Genomic DNA, 24,170 nt, shown 5'->3' with positions numbered 1-24,170 from the left:
CAAAAAATGCATCTAGTGTGTCATCACTATGGTTATTATTTTATTCTCAGGGTATAGATGAAGAATATAAACAAGTGGTTATATTGAAAATGATCTATTGGTTTAAAATACCTTGAAAAAACTCACAATATGAAAGGAGAGGGGAAAAGGCATTAGGAGAAATACCTCCAAAATAAGATAACATCAGGGCTTAATTTTGAAAATAACTGAAGCAGAACATGAAAAGGAAATGGTAGAAGAAACACGGAAGTTAGCGCCATTCAAGAAAAAGCAAGTCCTTTGGGACTCCTCCGTCAAAGCATTCAAGAAGAAAGGGCTAAGAGATGGGGCCAGAAAAAGAGGCAGACTTATGTTATGGAGTGGGTTTCACGGTCAGGGCACTGGGGTGTCAACTACAGAATAAAGCAGTGGTGGGATACAGATCTCCGTAGTGCAGGCTTAGTATGGTCTCATTGTCCAGGATAGTTTTAGAGCAGTCCTGAGGGTGCAAAAATAATTACGGAGACAAGAAACTATAAGAGTAAAGCTGAACAGGAGTTCTACTGTGGTGCAGGGGAAAACAAACTGACTAATATCTGTGAGGACATGGGTTCAGTTCCTGGCCTTGCTCAGTGGATTGAATTGTGGAGTTATCATGGTGCAGGAGAAACGAATCCATCTAGGAACCATGAGGTTGCGGCTTTGATCCCTGGCCTCAGTCAGTGGGTTAAGGATCTGGTGTTGCCGTGAGCTGTGGTGTAGGTTGCAGACATGGCTCAGATCCCATGTTGCTGTGGCTGTGGCATAGGCTGCTGGCTACCACTCCAATTGGACCCCCTTGCCTGGGCACCTCCATGTGCCGTGGGTGCAGCCCTAAAACAAGACAAAAAGACAAAAAAAAAAAAAAAAAAAAGGATCCAGAATTGTTTTGACCTGTGGTGTAGGTCGCAGATGTGGCTCAGATACCACATTGCTGTGGCTGTGGTGTTGGCCAGCGGCTGCAGCTCTGATTTGACCCCTAGCCTGGAACTTTGATATGCCATGGGTGCAGTCCTAAAAGTCCACAAAGAAAAAAAAAAAAAGAGTAAAACTGAACAAGAAAAAATAAAGACAGAGGAAATGGAGTGAGGGAACAGAATGAAAAGATAATTTAAATCTACAGGATTTGGTGGAAAAAAAATCTGTGAAGGGTGAGTGAAAAGAGTAATCAGAGATGACTTTCAAATATGTGAGCTGGAAAATTGAGAGGAGGAACAGATTTGTAGAAAAAAGGAATGAAGTCAGTCCTAGATGCCCTGAGTTTTAGATGCCTGGCCGTCCTCCAGGTGAAGAGACCCCATGAGCAGTTTCACAAATGGATCTGGGGCTCAGGAGAGGAAGCTTGTATTTCCACATTTGGGAAGTGCTAGTGTTTAGGTGATAGATGAAATAATATGAGGAGTTGAGATTAACTATGGAACGGGAGTAAGGGTAAGAAACTCTTCTGTAAGAACTAACTCAAGGAGTTTTCTGGTAGCCTAGTGGGTTAAGGCTCTGGCATTGTCGCTGCAGCAGCCTAGGGTGACATGGGTTTGATCTCTGGCCTCAGAACTTTGGCATGTCACAGGCAAGGCCAAAGAACCAACCTTAGGATATATTAGTCTTGGGAATACAAACATTTAAAGAAGAGGACACCAAAGACGCAAATTGGAGTAGCCATCCAGACCTGAGTCAAACCTTTCACCTAAAACAGGGTGCTCAGTAATGTGAATAATGCAGACTTGATAATTAGGATTAGTACTGGAAATATCTCCTTGGCACTCTGCTTGAGTTTTACTGGACCTGATGACCAGTGTCTTCTGGTGGTGAATTAGGTAATTTATGGCGAATTCACCCACTGTTCCCCCTTGCTATCTCTATTCATATCTTGTTTAACTTTTATGATTTAATTATGTCTTCATTATTATTTCTTAAAGGGAAATACTTCTATCTCAAGAGATCTGTGATGATTAAAGGAAAACTTAAGGGATTTTTGTACATTTGTTCTCCCATTCAGTTTTGAGTTTTTGCTCCTTTTTAAGAGCATATTTGTAAAGACTTTTGGTTCGTAATTAGCCAGAAGTAATCAACATGAATGACAAGTGCTCTGGGAAGATACATTAAAAACAAATTACAAAATGTTAGCTCTGTGTTTCATCAAATAAAAGACACTTTGTAAAGGAAAATTGCTCCATGTTAGAATTTGATTATATTTAAAGGAAAGAAAAGTAAAGCATTTTAAAAAGTGATTTATTACCTCATTTTCTTAGTATTCTTAGATGAAAAATGTGCCAGGAAAATAGAAGAATGAAACGATAATACGGTAATTGCTATTTTATGTCAGTTGCATGTTAGCCTCTTCATATGCATTATTTATCATATCTAATAACATTTTGATGTGAATATTACCTTCATTTGCATAAAAGGGAACTGAGGTGCAGAGATGTGCCTGAAATACTTCTCAAATACTTATCCAAAGACCTGGCTAAAACCAGCAGACAATGGTGTGCGGGAAGATAGGAAAAACCATCAAATAGTAAATGAAAATTGCCAAACGGAAATATATGCTCACCAAAATCCCTTTGGATCAAAGATAGTAAAAATTCAAGCAAATTCTAACACCTCGCAGTTTCGCTAGTTTCCTTGAAACTAAGCTGCCGTTGGTTCCTTCTTCCCACCTTCCTTCGACACACTCTTAAGCACGTGTACTTGCCAGCGTTGTGCTGGGCGCTGAGTGTGTAGAAGCGGACAAGTCTGACATGGTCATTCATGGTCTTTATAGAGTTTATCTGCAACTCATTTCTCGCTTATGTAATTATCTACCTTCAAAATCAAAGGCTGCCAGGCCAGAAAAACCCCACATCATTGAAATTAGAACTTGTGCTGCATCCTGGCCTTCACCAAATTATAGCCACCAGGGCATAAAAACTCTTTCTTTAAAAGACTCATATTAAGCAAAAATTAACACTCTTGAATAATCTATTTTTTAATTAGCAGTGACTTATTGAATAGCTTCTTTTCATCAAAGGAAAGATGGAAAAGATAAAGTGCTGCTTTCAGGTAGCTCACACTCTAGCGAAGGGCCCCGGAATATAAAAGCTACTTACAGATTATGACATATGCAGTCTTTTTAGAAGATGAAGTAAAAAAATTAACTAGGAGTTCTCATTGTGGCACAGCAGAAACAAATCCAACTAGAAACCATGAAGTTGAGGGTTCAATCCCTGGCCTCGCTCAGCAGGTTAAGGATGTGGCATTGCCGTGAGCTGTGGTGTAGGTCGCAGACACGGCTCGGATCCCATGTTGCTGTGGCTGAGCGCAGGCACAGCTCCAATTAGACCCCTAGCCTGGGAACCTCCATATGCCGCAGCTGTGGCCCTAAAAAGACAAACACACACAAAAAATGTAACTAAAGCTTCGCCTAGGGGGGGGACATAATATATAGAGAAGACTGCACAGAGAAGGTTAAATTTGTTCTGGGAGGTGGGAATAAATAGGCATGTACCAGTGGTGAAGGGTACAGTTAGTGGAGAGAAAGGAGAGGAAGAGAGAACCTGAGTCAACATTGTATGTAAAACAACCATACTTCAAAAAAGGGAGATATGTCATAATAATAATAAATGATCAAATATATGAGCACATAAATTTGGAATTGATTGAAGGGGAAGGGGATGGGTCAAAAAGGTCTGAGGTTTCAGTCCTGGAAAAGTGGATGAATAATGGTTAATAAAAGCAAAACTAGAGTAGGTTTCGTGATGAAAGAAAATGAATTTTTGTACATGCTATATTTGAGGATCCAGTAATCTTTTTGGATTTTCCTGTATATTTTTAAGATACAGTAAATAACAGACATGCTAGTTCTTAGCTCACTACTTGCTATCTTTACCCTTTTTTCTTATTGGTCTTTTTAGGCCCGCACCCACGACGTATGGACGTTCCCAGGCTAGGGATTGAATCAGAGCTGTAGCTGCTGGCCTGTGCCACAGCCACAGCAACGTGTGATCCGAGCCGCGTCTGCGACCTAAACCACAGCTCATGGCAGTGCCAATTCCTCACCTACTGAACAGACCAGGGATCACATTTGCATCCTCCTGGATACTAGTCAGATTCATTTCTGCTGAGCCACGTTAGGACTCCTACCCATTTTTAAAAATTTAATTTAATTTTAATTTTATCCTGGAGTGTAGGCGATTGACAATGTTGTGTAGTTTCAGGTGTACAGCAAAGTGATTCCGTTGCACACACACACACATCCATTCTTTTTTAGATTCTTTTCCCTTATAGGTTATTACAGAATGTTGGGTAAGGATCCCTGTGCTGTAAAGTAGGTCCCTGTTGCTTATCTATGTTATATGTAGTGATGGCGTGTGTTAAACCACACTCCTAATTTATGCCCCTTGTCCACCTCTCCCCTTTGGTAACCATATGTTTGTTTTCAGTTTGCTTCTATTTTGTAAAACTGTTCACTTGTATCATTACTCAGATTCCACCTGTAAATATCAAACGATATTTGTCTTCCTCTTACTTCACCTCGTGTGATGAGGTTGCTGCAGGTGGGCCGCTGTCATTCTTCTTGTGGTTGAGTATTATCCCACATCTTCTTCACACACTCCTCTGTTGATGGGCACTTGGTCGATTCCAAGTCTTGGCTACTGTAAATAGTGCGGCTGTGAACATTAGGGTATGTGCATCTTTCTAAGTTACGGTTTTTTCTCTGGATATGTGCCTGGAGTGGGATTGCTAGATCATATGGTAGTTCTATTTTCATTTTTTTAAGGAATGTTCATACTGTTCTCCCTAGTGGTTGTACTAATTTGCACTCCCATCAGTAGTGTAGGAAGGTTCTCTTTTCTCCACACCCTCTCCAGGATTTATTGTTTGTGGACTCTTTGGTGATAGCCATTCTGATTGGTGTGAGGTGATGCCTCCTTATTGTTTTAATTTGCATTTCTTTAATAATTAACAGTGTTGTGAATCTTTTCATGTGCTTTCTGGTCATCTGCCTAGCTTCTTTGGAGAAATGTCTATTTAGATCATCTGCCATTTTTTGACTGAGTTGTTTGGGGTTTTTTTGATATTGAGCTGCATGAGCTGTTTGTATATTTTGGAGCTTAATTCCTGTCAGCTGCTTCATTAGAAAATATTTTCTCCCATTCTATAGGTTGTCTTTTTGTTTGTTTGTGGTTTCCTTTGCTGTGCAAAAGCTTTTAAGTTTGTTTATTTTTCTTTTTATTGTCATTACTCTAGGAGGTGAATCAAAAAAAGGTATTGCTGGGAGTTCTGGTTGTGGCTCAGTGGAAATGAACCTGACTAGTATCCATGAGGATGCTGGTTTGATCCTTGGCCTTGCGTCAGTGGGTTAAAGATCTGGCATTGCTGTGAGCTGTGGGGTATGTCACAGACACAGCTTGGATCCCACATTGCTGTGGCTGTGGCATAGGCTGTCAGCTGTAGTTCCAATTCGATCCCTAGCTGGGAACTTCCATTTGCCACAGGTGCAGGCCTTAAATAAAAATAAACACATTTTTTTAAAAAAGATATTACTGCAATTTATGACAGAATATTCTGCCTAAGTTTTCCTCTAGGAGTTTTATAGTATCTCTCCTTATTTTTAGGTTTTTAATGCATTTTGAGTTTTTGTGTATGGTGTTAGAGAATATTCTAATTTCATTATTTTGCATGGAGCTGTCTAGTTTCCCCAGCACCACTTACTGAAGAGACTGCCTTTTCCCCATTGTATATTCTTGCCTCCTTTGTCATAGATTAGTTGATAATAGGTGAGCGGGTTTATTCTGGGGATTTCTATGCTGCACTGATTTATATTTCTGTTTTTGTGCCAGTGCCATACTTGATGACTATAGCTGTGAAGTGTAGTCTTATGTAAGGGAGCCTGATTCCTCTAGTTCCATTTTTCTTTCTCAAGATTGCTTTGGCTAGTCATGGGTTTTTTTTTGTGTTACCATATAGATTTAAAAATTTTTGTAATAGTTCTGTAAAAAATGCCATCATTTGGTAATTTGATAGGGATTGCATTGAATCTGTAAATTGCCTTGGGTGTATGGTCATTTTGATAATACTGATTTTTTCAATCCAAGAACATGGTGTATTTTTCAATCCGTTTGATTTCTTTCAACAGTGCCTTATAGTTTTCAGTGTACAGGATTTTGCCTCCTTAGGTTAATTTATTCCTAGGTACTTTATTTTTTTTAAAACAAATTTACTGGAGTATGGTTGCTTTACAGTGTTATGTTAGTTTCAGGTGTATAGCAAAGTGATTCAGTTATACGTATTTTATATATATATATATATATATATATATATATATATTCATTCTTTTTCAGATCCCTTTCCCATATAAGTTATTATAGAGTATTGAGTAGAGTTCTCTGTGCTCCATGATAGATCCTTGTTGGTTACGTATTTTGTATACAGTAGTGTGCACTATGTTCATCCCAAACAACTAAGTTAGGTGTTTTATTCTTTTTGATGCTATGGTAAATGGAGTGTTTCCTTAATTTCTGTTTCTAATCTTTTGTTGTTAGTGTGTAGAAATGCAACAGATTTCTATGTATTAATTTTATATCCTGAAACTTTATCCAATTCATTGACGAGCTCTATTAATTTTCTGGTAGCATGTTTAAAATTTTCTATGTATAGTGTCATGTCATCTGCAAATAGTGACACTTTTACTTCTTTTACAATTTGTGTTGCTTTTCTTTCTTTTTCTTCTCTGATTTTCATGGCTAGGACTTCCAAAACTATGCTGAATAAAATTGGCAAGAGTGGACTTGTTATAGAACTTAGCAGAAATGCTTTCAGTTTTTCACCATTAAATATGATATTAGCTGTGGGTTTGACATATACGGCCTTTATTTCATTGAGGTGGATTTCCTCAATGCCCACGTTATGGAGAGTTTTTATCATAAATGTGTGTTGAATTTTGTCAGAAGATTTTTCTGCATCTATTGAGATGCTAATGTGGTTTTTATTCTTCAATTTGTTTATGCAGTGCATCACACTTGTTGATTAGTGAATATTGAAAAATCCTTGCATCCCTGGGATAAATCTCACTCAATCATGATATATAACCCTTTTAATGTATCACTGGATTCAATTTGCTAGAATTTTCTTGAGGATTTTTGTGTCTCCTTTCATCAGTGTTACTGGCCTGTAATTTTTTTGTGTGTGGTATCTTTGTCTGGTTTTGGTATCAGGATGATGGGGTCCTCAGAATGAGTTTGGGAGTGTTCCTTCCTCTGCAGTTTTTTGGAAGAGTTTCACAAGGATAGGTGTTAACTCTTCTTTAAATATTTGATAGAATTTTCCTTCTGGTCCTAGACTTTTGATTGTTGGAAGGTTTTTTTTTTTAAATCACAGCTTCAATTTCAGTATTTGTGATTGGTCTGTTCATATTTTCTATTGCTTCCTGGTTCAGTCTTAGAAGGTTGCACCTTTCTATAAATTTTTCCTTTTCTTCTAGGTTGATCCTTTGTATTTATGTGGTGTTGGTTGTAACTTCTTTTTCATTTCTGGGCCCTCTTTCTTTTTTATCTTGATGAGTCTGGTGAAAGTTTTATCAATTTTATTGATTTTTTTTAAGAACCAGCTTTTAGTTTCATTGGTCTTTTCTATTGTTTTATTTGTCTCTATCTCATTTATTTCTGCTCTGCTTTTTATGATTATTTTCCTTCTACTAACATTGGGTTTTGTTTATTCTTCTCTAGTTGCTTTAGGTATAAGGCTAGGTTGTTCATTTGAGATTTTTCTTGTTTCCTGAGGTAAGCTTGTATAGCTATAAACTTCCCTCTTAGCACTTCATGTCCTGTATCCCATAAGTTTTGGGATTATCATATTTATGTTTTCATTTTCTCTAGGTATTTTTTTCCCTCTTTGATTTCTTCAGTGATCTGTGGTGGTTTGGTAACATATTGTTTAGCCTCCACATGGTTGTGTTTTTTTACAGATTTTTTTTTGTTTTGTTTCTTTAGGGCTGAACCCATAGCATATGGAAGTTCCCAGGCTAGAGGTTGAATTGAAGCTGTAGCCACCGGCCTATGCCACAGCCACAGCAACACAGGATCTGAGCCCCATCTATGACCTACACTGAAGTTCACAGCAATGCCAGATCCTCAACCCACCAAGTGAGGCCAGGGATCAAAGCCACATCCTCATGGATACTAACTAGTCAGGTTCATTACCATTAAGCTGTGACGGGAACTGCCTTTTACAGTTTTTTTTTAATCATTTATATGTATATATATATTTTTTCTACTGTATGGCATGGTGATCCAGTTATACATACATGTATACATTCTTTTTTCTCACGTTACATGTCCCATCATAAGTGACTAGACAGAGTTTCCAGTGATACACAGCAGGATTCTATTGCTAATTCATCCCAAAGGCAGCATTCTGCATCTGTTTACCCTAAGCTCCCACTCCCTCCCCTTCCTCCTTGGCATCCATAAGTCTGTTCTCCAAGTCCATGATTTTCTTTTCTGTGGAAAGGTCAATTTGTGCCCTATATTAGATTCCAGATATGTGATATCATATGGTATTTGTCTTTCTCTTTCTGACTTACTTCACTCAGTATGAGAGTCTCTAGTTGCATCCATGTTGCTGTTAATGGCATTATTTTGTTCTTTTTTATGGCTGAGTAGTATCTCAATGTGTATATATACCACTTCTTCCTAATCCAATCATGTGTCAGTGGACATTTGGGTTGATTCCATGTCTTGGCTATTGTGAATAGTGCTGCAATGAACATGCACATGCATGTGTCTTTTTTAAGGAGAGTTTTGTCCGGATGTATTCCCAAGAGTGGGATTGCTGGGTCATATGATAGTTCTATGTATAGTTTTCTAAGGTACCTCTATACTGTTCTCCATAGTGGTTGTACCAGCTTAAATTCCAACCAACAGTGCAGGAGGGTTCCCTTTTCTCCACACCCCCTCCAGCATTTGTTATTTGTGGACTTATGAATGATGGCCATTCTGACTGGTGTGAGGTGGTATCTCATGGTAGTTTTGATTTGCATTTCTCTAATCATTGATGCTGAGCATTGTTTCAAGTGCTTGTTGGCCATCTGTACATCTTCCTTGGAGAAATGTCCATTCAGGTCTTTTGCCCATTTTTCAATTGGGTTGTTGGCTTTTTTGCTTTGAGTTGTGTAAGTTCTTTGTATATTTTAGAGATTAGGCCCTTGTCAGTTGCATCATTTGAAACTATCTTCTCCCATTCTGTAAGTTGTATTTTTGTTTCCTTTTTGGTTTCCTTTGCTGTGCAAAAGCTTGTCAGTTTGATGAGGTCCCATTGGTTTATTTTTAACTTTATTTCTGTTGCTTTGGGAGACTGACCTGAGAAAACATTTGTAAGGTTGCTATCAGAGTATGTTTTGCCTTCCAGGAGTTTGATGGTGTCTTGTCTTATATTTAAGTCTTCCAGCCATTTTGAGTTTATTTTGGTGCATGGCGTGAGGGTGTGTTCTAGTTTCATTGATTTGCATGCAGCTGTCCAGGTTTCCCAGCAATACTTGCTGAAAAGACTGTCTTTTTCCCATTTTATATTCTTGCTTCCTTTGTCAAAGACTAATTTATCAAAGGTGTCTGGGTTTATTTATGGGTTCTCTATTCTGTTCCATTGGTCTGTATGTGTGTTTTGGTACCAGTACCACATTGTCTTGATTGCCTGAAGTCTGGGAGAGAGATGCCTCCTGCTTGGTTTTTGTTCTTCAGAATTGCTTTGGTAATTCTGGGTCTTTTATGGTTCCACATGTTTTTGGATTGTTTGTTCTAGTTCTGTGAAAAATGTCATGGGTAATTTGATAGGGGTTGCATTGAATCTGTAGATTGCTTTGGGTAGTATGGCCATTTTTACAATATTAATTTTTCCAACCCAGGAGCATGACTTCACAGATGGCTTTACAGCTTTTTTTTTTTCTACTCTCATAGAGTTGGGGTTGAAAAAGATGCTAGATTTAAAATCAATTTTCTTGAATTCTCCAAGGCTTGCTTTGTGGCCCAGATGTGATCTATCTTAGAGAATATTACATGTGCACTTGAGAGAAATGTGTATTTCTGATACTTCTGGATGGAATGTTCTAAGTAAGCTCCTTGTATTCTTTTTTTTTTCCCCCCCACTGTACAGCAAGGGGGTCAGGTTATCCTTACATGTATACATTACAATTACATTTTTTCCCCCACCCTTTGTTCTGTTGCAACATGAGTATCTAGACATAGTTCTCAATGCTATTCAGCAGGATCTCTTTGTAAATCTATTCTAAGTTGTGTCTGATAGCTCCTTGTATTCTAATTTGTCATTTAAGGCCTGCATTTCCTTATTGATTTTCTGTTGGGTGATCTGCCCATTGATGTAACTCTTCCACCAATAGTATATCACTGTTGATTTCTCCTTTTATGGCTATTAGAATTTGCCTTATATATTGAGGTAGTCCTATGTTGGGTGCATATATATTTGCAATTGTTATATCTTCTTGGATTGATCCTTTGCTCACTAGGTAATGTCCTTCTTTGTCACTTGTAACCATTTTTATTTTAAAGTCTATTTTGTCTGATAAAAGTTTTGGATATTGCAACTCCATCTTCTGCTGATTACCATGTTCATGGAGTACCATTTTCCATTCCCTCACTTTCAGTCTGTGTGTTTCCCTAGATATGAAGGTTTTTTTTTTTTTTTTGTAGGCAGATTTTATACAGATCTTGTTTTTGTATCCATTTATCCAGTCTATATCTTATGTTTGGAGTATTTAATCCATTTACATTTAAATTATTATTGATATGTATGTTATTATGCTATTTTCTTAATTGTTTGGATTTATTTTGTAGGTCTTTTTTTCTTCCGTTCTCTTTTTGTTCTAGTCTCTTGTAATTTCATGACTATCTTCAGTGTTGTGTTTATATTACTTTTTCTTTTTTATGTTTGTATCTTGTGTTTATATTACTTTTTATTTTTTATGTTTGTATCTATTTTAGAGTTTTGGTTTGCAGTTACCATGAGGTTTGGATATAGCACTCTCTCTATATACAATATACAAGAGTGTCTTGAGTTGCTAGTCTCTTAATTTCAGATGCATTTCCAATATCCTGAATTTCTACTCCCCTCTTCTCATGATTGCTGGTTTTGATATTGTATGTGTGTGTGGATGATTTCCTACATGTACTGTATGTTTGCTTTTACCACTGAGTATTCCCATTCATAATTTTCCTGTTTCTTGTTGTGGCCTTTTCTTTTCCACCTAGGGGAGTTCCTTTAGCATTTGTTGTAAAGCTGGTTGAGTTGTGCTGAATTCTCTTAGCTTCTCCTTGTCTGTAAAGCTTTCAAGTTCTTCATCAAGCTTGAATGAGAGTCTTGGTGGATAGAATATTCTTGGTTGTAGGTTCTTCCCTTTCATCACTTTAAAAATATTGTGCCATTCTCTTATGGCCTGCTGAGTTTCTGCTGATAAATCAGCCAATAGCCTTATGGAGATTCCCTTATATGTTATTTGCTGATTTTCCCTTGTTGTTTTAAATGTATTTTTGTCTTTATTTTTTGTCAGTTTGATTAATATATGTGTCAGTGTGTTCCTCCTTGGGTTTATCCTGTTTAGGACTCTCTGTGCTTCTTGGACTTGAGTGAGTGTTTCCTTTCCTGGGTTATGGAAGTTTTTGTTTATTACCTCTTCAACTGTTTCCTCAGTCCCTTTCTCTCTCTCTTCTTCTGCGACCCCTATAACACAAATTTTGGTGCATTTACTGTTGTCTCAGAGGTCTCTGAGACTGTCCTCATTTTTTTTATACTTTTTTTCCGTTTTGTGGCAGAATATTTCCTCTAGTCTCTCTTCCAGCTGACTTATTTATTCTGCTCTTGATTCCTTATAGTATTTTCATTTTAGTTATTCTGTTGTTAAACTGTTTTTTCGTTAAATCTTCCAACTCTTTGTTAAACATTTCTTGTAATTTTTTGGTGTATCCCTCCATTCCTTTTTCATTTTAGTTATTCTGTTGTTAAACTGTTTTTTCGTTAAATCTTCCAACTCTTTGTTAAACATTTCTTGTAATTTTTTGGTGTATCCCTCCATTCCTTTTTCGAGATCTTGGATCATTTATACTATCATTACTCTGAATTATTTTTCAGTTAGATTGCTTATCTCTATTTCACTTAGTTGTTCTTCTGATGTTTTATCTTGTTCCTTCATCTGGAACGTATTTCTCTGTCATATAATTTTGTCTAATTTCCTGTGTTTATGGTCTCCTTTCCACAGGCTATAGGACTGTAGTTCCTCTTGTTTCTGGTGTCTGCACTCTGGTGGATAAGGTTGGTCTAGGGGTTTCTGCAGGCTTCCTGGTGAGAGGGACTGATGCCTCCCCACCAGTGGGTGGATCTGGGTTGTGAGCAGGGGTGTGTCAAAAGAGTGTGTTTGGAGGTGGTTGTGGGCCCAGAATGACTTTAGGCAGCCTGTCTACTAATAGATGGGGCTGTGTTCCCACCTGTTGGTTGGTTGGCCTGAGACCTGAGACATCCCAGCACTGAAATCTGCAGACTCTGGGAGAGCTCACACTGATTAATATTCTCTGGAACCTCTGTCCCAGTGTCCCTGTCCCTGCAGTGAGGCACAGTCAAACTCTGCTTTCCCAGGAGACCTTCTAAGACCCAAATGTATTTCTGGCCCAGTTTTGTATGAAGTCAGTATGAAGTCAGTTTTGCTCTGGGTCCCAGTGTGTGTGAGAATGTTTCTTTTCCCTCCAAGAGTGGAGTTCTCTCCAATCCTACTGAGCTCCTGCATTCAAGCCCCAATGGCCATCAAAGCCAAATGCTCTGGGGACTCCTCCTCCCAATGCCATACCACCAGGCTAGGAATCCCAATGTGAGGCTCAGAAATCTCCTATGGACGAACCTCTATAATATAATTATTTTCCAGTTTTTTGGTTGCCCATCTGGCAGGTATGGCATTTGATTATATTGCATAAGCAGCCCTCCTATCATCTCATTGTAGAGAGTATGGGACTCTAGAAAGACCTGGAAGTATATCCTATCTCAGCTACCAAGTAGCTAGAGTATCTTGAGGAATTCATTTCAACTCTATAAAATCAGTTGAAATAGCTATAGTAGTCAAGGAAGGAACATAAAGAATAGTCAAAATGAAGCTAAGTAATAGGACAGTGATGAATTAGAGACCCCTGCCCCATTAGAGGAGTCACCTGTCACATCTCTAGATAGTTTTACTGAGCATGAATATCAGCCTAGACTTAGGGAAAATTTTAAAAGCCAGGTTTGTATTTGATATTTACATATGGACGACTAATTAAACACACAGACACTTTCTACCAGTGGCTACATGTACCTAATTGATTGGATTCCTGCAGTGATTTGTTCTCCTGCCACCTGAGAAGTCAAACATCTCCCTCCACTGCTCTGTCTTAAGATGGTTAGATCTACTTGACTTTTTGAAATACCGGTATCATTTATCTCATCAGCCTTTCACTGTGTTTCTCATAGCAACGTCTTTTATAGTTAAAAATACTCTTAGAAAAGAGCATTTGAAGAATATATTGAACATCAAACAAATCTTTCAAGGTTACGAGACTGGGTCAAGTTGAAAATGAACTTGAAAATGAAGACTGTATATCCAACATGTATTTAAGTTTTTCCAGTCAGGTACCTGAGAGAAGCATGCATAATAGGATTTCACATTTTCTCAGGAAAAGCCATTCTATTTAGTGCTAGAAACTTTAGCTGTGTTTAATCCCTACAGTGAATAAGCCAGACTCTCCATCAAAGAAAGACTATGTTTTAATAAATTATACAACTATATTTAATATACCTAAATATACTCACTTGTATACATGTAATAATTATGACATCTGCATTAATTGACTCCTTATTTAGTGCCATGAATAGTGCTAGATCAGTTTTTCAAACTTCAATTATGACCAGCAATTTTTTTTTTGGCTTTTTAGGGCCGCACTTGCAGCATATAGAAGTTCCCAGAGTAGGGGTAGAATCGGAGCTACAGCTGCCAGCCTACTCCCACAGCCACAGCAATGCAGGATCTGAGTCGCATCTGCGACCTACACCACAACTCATGGCAGTGCCAGATCCTTAACCCACCAAGCAGGGCCAGGGATCGAACCTGCCTCCTTATGGTTACTAGTCAGGTTCGTTTCCACGGAGCCACCATAGGAACTCCATTACCAGCATTTTTTAATAAACTAGAATAAAATTAAAAAGAGCAGAAAATATCAAAGTGCATTTCAAAAAGAAGTTGTATTTCTGAAAAGTGGTTCTCAGCTATAAAGAATACACATTCATGCACACACACATATTTCCTGAACTATGCTGCAAAATGTGTTCATTTTTGTTGGTCATGATAAAAAAAAAATTCAGATTTCTGTGCCAGCTATTTCAGATATGTTTTTCCTAAATCTCATCACAAATTATAGATATTATCACCCAAATCTTATATACACAGGAAATAATACACAGAGAGCAAAAAGAACTTATCAGATGCCATAGGAGTTAATTATTGACCCAACCGGGATTCGAACCGTTGAAGCTGGGATAACAAAACCAATATTCTTTTTTCTATAAAACAGTAGAGTAGAAGGTTTCATTGACTGCAGAGATGATTTTGACTCATTCTGATTAACTGTGGGTGATTGATTTTTTTTTTCTTTTACTTTCAGTTGTTGAGAATTGCTAATTAATAAACTGTTAAATTAGCAATTTAGATTTCCCAGGATAATCTGACTGTAAATAAAGGAAACTTTAAATCTTGGCTAGAAAAATGTACCATGCATAGTTTCTATTGTTATGTTTTAGTGATTTGTATCTCAGAGGCTTCTTCCTTTCATTGTAGCTTTTTTTTTTCCTATAGGTAGATAGCGATGAATTTAATATTTCCTTAATCAAATCGAATGAAGAAAATAAAACCATAGAAATTAAGGATTTGAAAATATTCACAAGATACTCTGTGGTGATCACAGCATTTACTGGAAATATTAGTGCTGCATATGGAGAAGGAAAGTCAAGTGCTAAAGTGATTGTCACTACTTTAGAATCAGGTAAGGTGCGTTTTTCATCATTGTTAAAAATTGACTGAGTTGGGTGTCTTTCTCACAGTTTCTCACACCCTACCCTATGTGTTCCAAGAAATTTTTAAGCATATAAATATAAAATTCAATGAGTCACTGTGGTTGGTGGAAGTGAAGCTTTCTATTTACATTTTTAGGCAAAGTGGAATTATGTAGGATAATCAGTACTTGTAAATACAAAGATAAATTTGTTCGTGATAAGGTAGCCCGTTGTTCCATTTTTCATTTATTTATTTTTTTCTTGTATTTTTAGGGCCGTACCCATGACACATGGAGGTTCCCAGGCTAGGGGTCCAGTCGGAGCTGTAGCCACCGGCCTATGCCAGAGCCACAGCAACATGGGATCTGAACCACAGCTGCTCACAGCTCGTGGCAACGCCAGATCCTTAACACGCTGAGCAAGGCCAGGGATCAAACCAGCGTCCTCATGGATGCTAGTCAGGTTCATTAACTGCTGAGCTATGACAGGAACTCCCATTTTTGCATTTAAACACGAAATATTTCAGAAGTTGAGTTACTTTGCCTAAGAGATGATTGTCCACCTGTCTGTAGCCAATATGCTTAACCTAAAATTCCATTTTAATTATTTCTGTCCCATGGTTTAGATAAGTTTTTTTAATAGCCCAGCCTGTGGCATATGGATATTCCCAGGCTGGGGGTTGAATTGGAGTTCTAGTTGCCAGCCTACACCACAGCCACAGCATCACCGGATCCAAGCTGCCTCTGTGACCTACGCCACAGCTCACAGCTATTCTGGATCCTTAACCAACTGAACGAGGCCAGGGATTGAACTCGCATCCTCACAGACACCATGTCGTGTTCTTAACCCACTGAACCACAACAGGAACTCCAGTCTCATGGTTTAAATGCACATTAAAATAATAATAGCTATTATTAGATAATCTGAACATCAAAATTAGAACCCAAGCTGTGTTTACCATATCTGTGTTTTTTGCATAGTTAAGCAGCATGTTTTCTTATATAATTGATTTGATAAATGTCAGAATCTATACAGATTTCCTCAAGTGCCCATGAACAGGGTCTAAACTAATAATGAGATTGTCACCATTAAGAATTTAATGTGGAAACTCAACTTCCAACTTCCAAGAACTCTCTTGCCCCATCCTCCTTCAGACTCCTGATGCTCTTTGCCACCAGATATATCTTTGGAAAGAGCACATGAAGGAGGTGTTGCTATAGTTTATTTGTTGCTGTCTGTAAGGTAAGTATAGGAGGTAGAAATATTTTTTTAGCTAGTCTTTTCGTTATGCTATTTACTTTAGTGTCTATAAACTTAAGGTTCTAAAGTGAAAGGTACATCTTATCCTCAGCACCCTGAAATTCCACTTGTTTCCATTTTGTGGCCATGTATCTTCCAGGTACCTATTTTCTTATTAGACTTTTTGTACTTTTCCCTCATCCTACCTATCTGTGAGGAGAGATACTGCTGGACTTACATTTATACCATAAAGCACTGATTGCAAATCTTAATGTGCTACCTCTTCCAAAGATATCATAGTTTTAAATTTCCACAAAACCTGGAAGAGTAGACTTTTAGATGTCAAACCAAAAATATTTGGAGGATGGGGAGTTCTTTATAGCGTTCAGATAATTCTTTCACTTATTCAACTTTAAAGCTGATTCTAGTTTTAAAGAAACATCTCATAAAAAGAAAAAATATATATTTCTTATGTATCATAAAATGTGTAACAGCAGATGTGAAAAATATGTGTTGAACCAATTTAATCTTTATTTCAGCTCTGCATTTTTTCACTTTGTGATATTTGGCACAACAAAATGTTTATCTGCTTTTCTCTTTTTTTCCCTCACTGCTACTTATTTACTTATTTTTTGCTTGCCACAGGGCACTCTATCTAGAGATGTTTGAAGAATATCTAAGTCTCTGAGCTATTGATAGCCAAATATTTACAGGCTTCTTCATGGAATTCTCTACTTAGAATGGAAGGATATATCAATTTCGTTGTGATTGAAATAGATATTTTTATTCAACCAGTCATTTATTTAAAGAACACTCTTTATGTAGTACAACATGAACTAGTTCTTATTTCATAAAATAATTTTTACTCATGTGTATCATTTTTGTAATAATTTATTGATGTTTAGCTAGTTGTATATCAGAGTAACTTTTATCAAAAATAAACTAGAATATAGAGAATACATAAAGAACTCTTAAAATTCAAAACTTAACAAAGGATCCAATTAGAAAATTGACCAAGAACATGAACAGACATTCCACCAGAGAGGAACTATGAGGGACAAATAAACTCATGATAAGATAGGTTTTCAACATCATTAGCTATTAGGGAAATGCAAATTAAAACCACAATGAGATATGACTATACATCTACCAGAACAGATAAAATAATAATTTTAAAAATTGTAATAATACCAAATGCTAGAAAAGATGCAGAAAGAGTGTATCTTTAATACACCGCTAATGGGAATAAAAAAGGGAATGGCTACAATGGAAAAAAAGTTCGGTCATCTTTTATAAAACTAAGATGCTCTCACCACATGATCCAGCAGTTATACTCTTGGGCAATTAACACAGAGAACTGAAAACTTAACATTCATGCAGAAGTCTGTATATGAATGTTAATAGCAGACTTAGGAATAATAAAAATAATAATAATAATGACAAAGTTACTGTAACAACGGAATGTTTTTTGATTAAATAAATTCTAGAATATCCATAAAATGGAACACTACTCAGCAGTACAAATAGAATGAACTGTTCATAAATACACCAACCCTGATGGACCCCAAGGTCATTGTGCTCTCATCTTTCTCAAATGACAAAACACTGGAGATGGGGAATGATTAATGTTGTGAGGGGGCATGGGATTCAAATACAAGGGGAGAGCAAGGCAAGTGTTGGGACAGTTAGGTATCCTGTTTCTGGTCATAGTTACAGGAGTCTGTACATGGGATTAAATTGCAAAGACTACACACAAACACAAGAAAACATGAAAAATGGTGAAATCTGAATAAGATCTATAGTCAAGTTAACATTATTGTAACTTGTGTGCTTCTAGGTTTGATATTAAACTGAAGTTATATAAAATGTTACCACTTGGGGAAAGCTGGGAGAAGCTAACAGGGAACCGTATTAAAATTTTTGGACCTTCCTGTTAGTCTGCATTATGTTTAAGTTCAGAGTGTCATAGAAATGCAATCTGTATAAAAGTAAATACATAAAAGGCTAAAAAAGAAGCAAATACACAGGATCACTGTTACGGTTTCTGTGACCTATAGCTTTCAACAATTCTAAAATGAATCAGTCATTTTGCTTGTTTTCATAATTTATATGGTTTAAATGATCTGTATAATACTCTATAGACAGAAATTCGAAACAGTAAGTTTTATATGGAGATCGAAATGAACACACCTTTTTAAGAAATTTTTATTGCTAAATATCTCATTTCAGTTCCTAAGGATCCACCTAACAACATGACGTTTCAGAAGATACCCGATGAAGTTACAAAGTTTCAGTTAACCTTTCTTCCTCCTTCTCAACCCAATGGAAACATCCAAGTATATCAAGCTTTGGTTTACCGAGAAGATGATCCTACTGCTGTCCAGATCCACAACCTCAGTATTATCCAGAAAACGGACACGTCTGTTGTTGCAGTGTTAGAAGGACTAAAAGGTGGATATACATACAACATCAGTGTAAGTATTCATAACTTTTAATTATTCACCTGTTTTACAAAGTCAGTGTACAAACTCAGGATTCAAAAATGCTGCGGCTTAGGTACATACTACTACATTTTTTCCCATCTTCTTGTGGGATCGCTTGAGACATGCCAACTAAAAACAGATTTAGAGAAACAAAATTGCTGATTTAATTATACAGCAAATCCTGTGAAAATACATAAATAACCAAAAAAGTGCACAATTATACTAGAAATCACCAAATAAAATATAGCAGAAAGAAAATCCATTTTAAAAGTTAAAGAGCAGTAATTTATCAAGAGAGATAAATTACTCTGTGTGATTATAAATGGAAAATGGAAAATCAGATTTTGAAGGAAAAGGGCAAAAGAAACTGTATGATTGAAGTTCACAGGTATTTCACACTACTGTTACTAAAAGCTAATGGCATTTTATATCAATCCTAAATTATGTATTTGGGAAACTAAATTTGTCCATGAGTTCATATGCATACACACAGACACAAACACACACAATTTGTGTCACCTTTCACTAGTTTTGTAGCATGTCTTGGAATTTTCAAATAGAATTATACAATTCAGGAAACCGCCTTTTTTCTTGGTTTGTTTTTGTCTTTTTAGGGCTGCACCTGTGGCATGTGGAGGTTCCCAGGCTAGGAGTTGAATCAGAGCTGCGTCTGTGGCCTGCACCACAGCTCGTGGCAACGCTGGATCCTTCACCCACTGAGCAAGGCCAGGGATCAGACCCGCCTCCTCACAGATTCATTAACTGCTGAGCCATGACGGGAACTCCAGGTTCATTAACTGCTGAGCTATGACGGGAACTCCAGGAAATCATCTTTTAAACAACATAGAATTAACCCTAAATGATCAAGTAGCTCAGTAGCTCATATTCTTACCAACTCTACAATTACATCAGAACACTGTGATTGATAATTTGTATTGTTTCTCTCACTGACTTTATATCCTGTTCTGTCATCGGACTTGCTAGGCTTCTTATCGCACATACCATTAAATGGGCCCCATGGTAAAAGATCTATTCGAGAGAAGGTAGTGGTTAAGAGAATGAAGTGACCTCGGTTCAAATCCTGGCTCTGCTAGTTTCTGTCTGGGCAGTTTTCTCAAATCTGTGCCATAGTTTCCTTGCCTAAAAAATTAATAACAGGAATAGTAACTTCTTTGTAGGATATTAATAGTTACAGGGGGTAGCAAGTGTTACAACAGTTTTGGCTATTGCAAATTAAGGAAAAAATAGGACATAAAGTATAACTCATTCATAATTTAAAGAAAAATAAATAAACCTGATTGCAAAGTGCAACTTACAGCATCCTCCACACCTGAGAGTCTATTAGAAATGTGTGACTTTTGCACCTGTCTCTACCTACTCGATAGAAACCCACAGATCTTCATTTAATAGAGTTTGCATGTGACTTCTTTGCTCACTGCAACTTGAGAAACACTGCCCAGCTTTATTATCCCAAATGCTAGTTTGTAAAGAAAAAAATAATTAAGTGCTTCATAACATCACGTTTCATCTTGAGTATTTTTGAATTTACATACACTAATAAATATTTCCTTTAGATATTTTCAAACCACATTTTATGGGCTCAGTTTATTTACTATACCTACTACATCCCATATATTTTTATCATTTTATTTCAGTCAAAATACCTCCAAACTATCAATAGGGTGGAGGGTGGGCCACGAATATATAAAACAAATCTATTCATTCCAGTAAGTATATATTCTGAATTGTGTTTATTGAGTACAATGAAACTGGCCTAGAGCATAGTCTTTATTTTATATAGCGAGATAAAGGGAATAAAGTCTGTGTCTGCAGCTTTCTCAGCACACAGTTAATTGAAAGGATTCGCATTTGTGTAAATCACCCTCTGCAGAAGAAACAGAAATGCTTTATGTGTATATGCTGCATTATGCAGGGTATAGCGTCAGCTACTTTGGGGCAGGGGTGAAGAAGGGCAGAGAGGCCAACTTTCAGGGGATGATTTAATACAGGAAAACCGGGGGGCTGAGGCATAGGGTTTCATCTCCGAGGATGAAAACAAGAGGGTCTTGAACATGGATGTGAAGAAAGCCAGGGTTACCTAGCTACAGAGAGCAGGAACAGATGTTAGCGCAGATGAAGAGAGAGTGCAGACATAGCGGCTTTTCTGCTCTGTCCTCCTACGGGTTCAGATTCAAGCCACGTCTTTTCCTGGTCCCTGATAGGCTGTTGAGGTCACTCAGCCTTTGTTCTCAGGGCTTATAATATCGGTTGTAAGAACTACTTTATTGCTAACCTTCTTCTTCCATATATTATATTCTTTTAAGTGAGTGTAAGAAAATGGAATTAACAGACTGTACGAATTGTTTTCAAAAGTGGAATTGTTTCAAGATGACATATAACCATAATCATTGATACCTACACACGTGCAGCAATTTGAAAATAGTAACACGATGCTTCTATGTTTTAGGTTTATGCGATCAATAGTGCTGGCGCAGGGCCAAAAGTTCAAATGAGAATAACCATGGATATTAAAGGTACATACATGAGCTGCCTTCCCAGGAAATGCTGCTGTATTAATCAAAGAGTAATTATAATTTGTATTCTGTGTTAGAGTAAAAATTTAATTAAGCTTTTAAATGATGCGTATGCATGGAATGAGCACAGGGTAAGTAACAAGTGATGTGTATGCTTATGAAAGCTGCAATTAAAAATGTCTAAATCACGAGGCACATCACCGAGTTAATTACAGAGAAGGCCCACTGCTATTTGTATTTCTTTTCTGAGGCAAAGTTTATAATCGTATTTTATGTTTTTTTAATTTTATTGAAAAGAAAGCTCACTCTTTCAAGTACCCATGACTAGATGTTGACTAGTTCTAATTAGATTTCTTGACTGATCTTTATCTTGAAATTCAGATCCTTTAAAGTTAATCAAATAGTATTTACTGAACTAGTATACATTCAACTTTATGATTCTACCTATAAAATAGATCAATTTATTATTAACAGGGATTTTTTTCATAGAAAATATACAAAAATTTGGAGACGCCCTCCCCTACCACAGTCCACAAACAACCACAAAAGCTTATCCAGAGGACTTTAGGGCCATTCGGTGTGCCTTCTCTTCTTGAAGCTAAAACATACGCAAGTTGTGATTCTTCTCTAAGAACCCACGTAAAACCTGCAGAGAGATGAAAACAAAAGCGAAACAAGCCTGTTGACCATGAGTAGGCTTCCACCTCATGCTCCTCTCGCTAAAGCCAAAAATAATTTTTCTCAGTCTTTGGTGAGGACAGCATAGCACAGGATGAGTCTAGGGTCAAACCGCTGAGGTTGAATCCTGGATTTGTCACTTGATACCCGTTTGACTTTGGACAAATTTATTAACACGTATAAGTCTGCATAATGCAGGTAGTACTAGTTTGTACCTCATAGGTTGTTGTGAGGATTGAAAGACATCATCTTTGAAAAACCCTTGGGACAGTGCCTGGAAACTAGCACTGATAAGAAAGAGAAGTAGTCACTGTGAGAAGCTGATAAATTGTACTTCTTCATCAATGGGTAGTTTATATAACTGTAATGCTAGTTGCATGTATTAATTATTTGCTTTTGCTTTTAATTGATTACGTGGAATGTACAAATACATAACTTCAAAAATACTTGCTATTTTAGAAAATGACTTCATTTTTAAGAAAAGCTTAAATCATACCATCCTAATTTCTCTTGGTTCTTCAGTGGCAAGCATATTCATATATTCAGTATTCAGGTAGCAATAGATGCATTATATTCATTCTTTAGTAAAACTTCCTATTTCAGATGCTTTGCTCATCCTCAGGTAAAGATGATTAATTCTGACTTTCCACACTTTACGCAGATGCATGACCAATTATCTAGAGAAGATACATGGGTACCAGTGGTGGTGGTGGGGGGGGCCTAGAGAAATTAATTTTTCTCTAGCAATATGTATGACTTTAATAGTGAAATGGAGGGACGTAGTTGTCTCATTAAATTTGCATTTGACAGATGATGGCAAGTTGAATAGCCCTGCCCAATGCCAGCTACCTCTCAGTGGAGACCTTTTCTTGGGGACTCTCCAGTAGCCTCGTCAAAGTTTCTCAGAACTCCTGAAATCCTAGGCTCTTCTTGCTGAATCCTCTCTTGCTTCCTTCTCCCCATTCACAAGTGTCGGACCTGTGATCTGTAATGTTGCCACCCACTCCTGCTCCCTGCCCCTTTATTTTTCACAGATATTTTCTCCAATAAAGTTCCTACACGTCTAATATCATCATAACCTTTATGTCTCAGAGGCGTGAGCTAAAGGATCAAGTCAAAAAGAGTTTGTTCAAATCTTGATATGTCCCTTTTAGAGCTACACGGCAGAAAGCCGTTTTCCTCATCTTTAAAATGGAAATGATATTGCCAATTTTATGGCATTGATGTGGAGCTTTTTAAAAAAGATTTTATGAATATGAAAATTAAAGTCTGATTAAGCAACTTTCTGATGCTCAAACAGCTAATGCATATAGGTATAAGATGAAATGAAACAAATGGAGCTTCTATAGATACTGGCTTTGGAGATATTTGTGTGCATTGACGGTAATATGTGAATTATCATTGAACTTTTAGAAATTATTCTTGGAATCTCTGTTAAAGTTAAAAGTACATCTGTCTTTTGCTCCAGAAATTCTGCCCTTTGGGATACACTCTATAGAAATAAAAGGATCAGTAAATAAGGCTGAATGTGTAAGACTGATTAGTGAAGCAAATGGTCAAAGCCTGAAGGCAAAGTGAATCCCTATCACCGGATAAATGATTGAATAAATATGATACAGCATGGCCATTACGAAGAATGTTAACCCAGTGCTTGGTGTCTTGGAAAGATTTAGACACGTCATTTTAAGTGAGAAAAGCAGTATGTGGAGTAATTATAATGCTTAATATAGCTCCATTAAAATGAAGCAAACAGTGAGAAGAATCCATTATGTATGATTTTATGTATTTTTATATGAGTATGTGAACATGGAGAAAAATACGAGGGGATGCCATCCAGATTCTTGGCATAGATAACAGTGGGGTTGGCAGGCAGGGGGCCTGGTGTGACTAGAATAAAAACTAGTGACCCAGCTAACGGATGTACAATTATTAGTATGATTTAATGTATTTGTGAAAATTATATAAGTGACTGCATATATAGATTTGAATTTTTCTTGAATGTGTGATGAGTCAGATGTTTGAAAATCACACCTGGGCCCCATTATCTCAGGCGAGTCTTGAGTATATAATTATACTATTAGGTAATAATTGCTAAATATCTGCTGTAGCCAAACAAAAACCTGTTTCATTTGTTATTTATGTTTGTCATCACTTAATTGTCAATTAC

The 24,170-nt window shown here is 37.1% G+C and overlaps 1 protein-coding gene across 4 annotated transcripts in view; it reads left to right on the top strand.

Moving 5' to 3' along the window:
- The window catches only part of PTPRQ (protein tyrosine phosphatase receptor type Q), a 224,236-nt gene that overhangs the window by 141,890 nt on the left and 58,176 nt on the right, over positions 1-24,170 (top strand). For all 4 annotated transcript variants that reach the window (XR_014804594.1, XM_084957734.1, XM_021093069.2 and 1 more), the window contains 3 exons: positions 14,873-15,059; positions 18,538-18,782; positions 21,259-21,325. Coding sequence is in view for 3 of the 4 variants with exons in the window: in XM_084957734.1 (XP_084813860.1) it covers positions 14,873-15,059; positions 18,538-18,782; positions 21,259-21,325 (499 nt within the window). In the remaining variant the exon portion in view is untranslated. The remainder of the gene's footprint in view (positions 1-14,872; positions 15,060-18,537; positions 18,783-21,258; positions 21,326-24,170) is intronic.

This window comes from Sus scrofa, chromosome 5, assembly GCF_054392235.1.
Source record: "Sus scrofa isolate SSC_HxYL_T2T_F1_AM1 chromosome 5, Sscrofa_HxYL_maternal_Yorkshire_Landrace_v2.0, whole genome shotgun sequence".
Classification (NCBI taxonomy): Eukaryota; Metazoa; Chordata; class Mammalia; order Artiodactyla; family Suidae; genus Sus; species Sus scrofa.
This window is presented reverse-complemented; position numbering and strand designations above follow the sequence as displayed.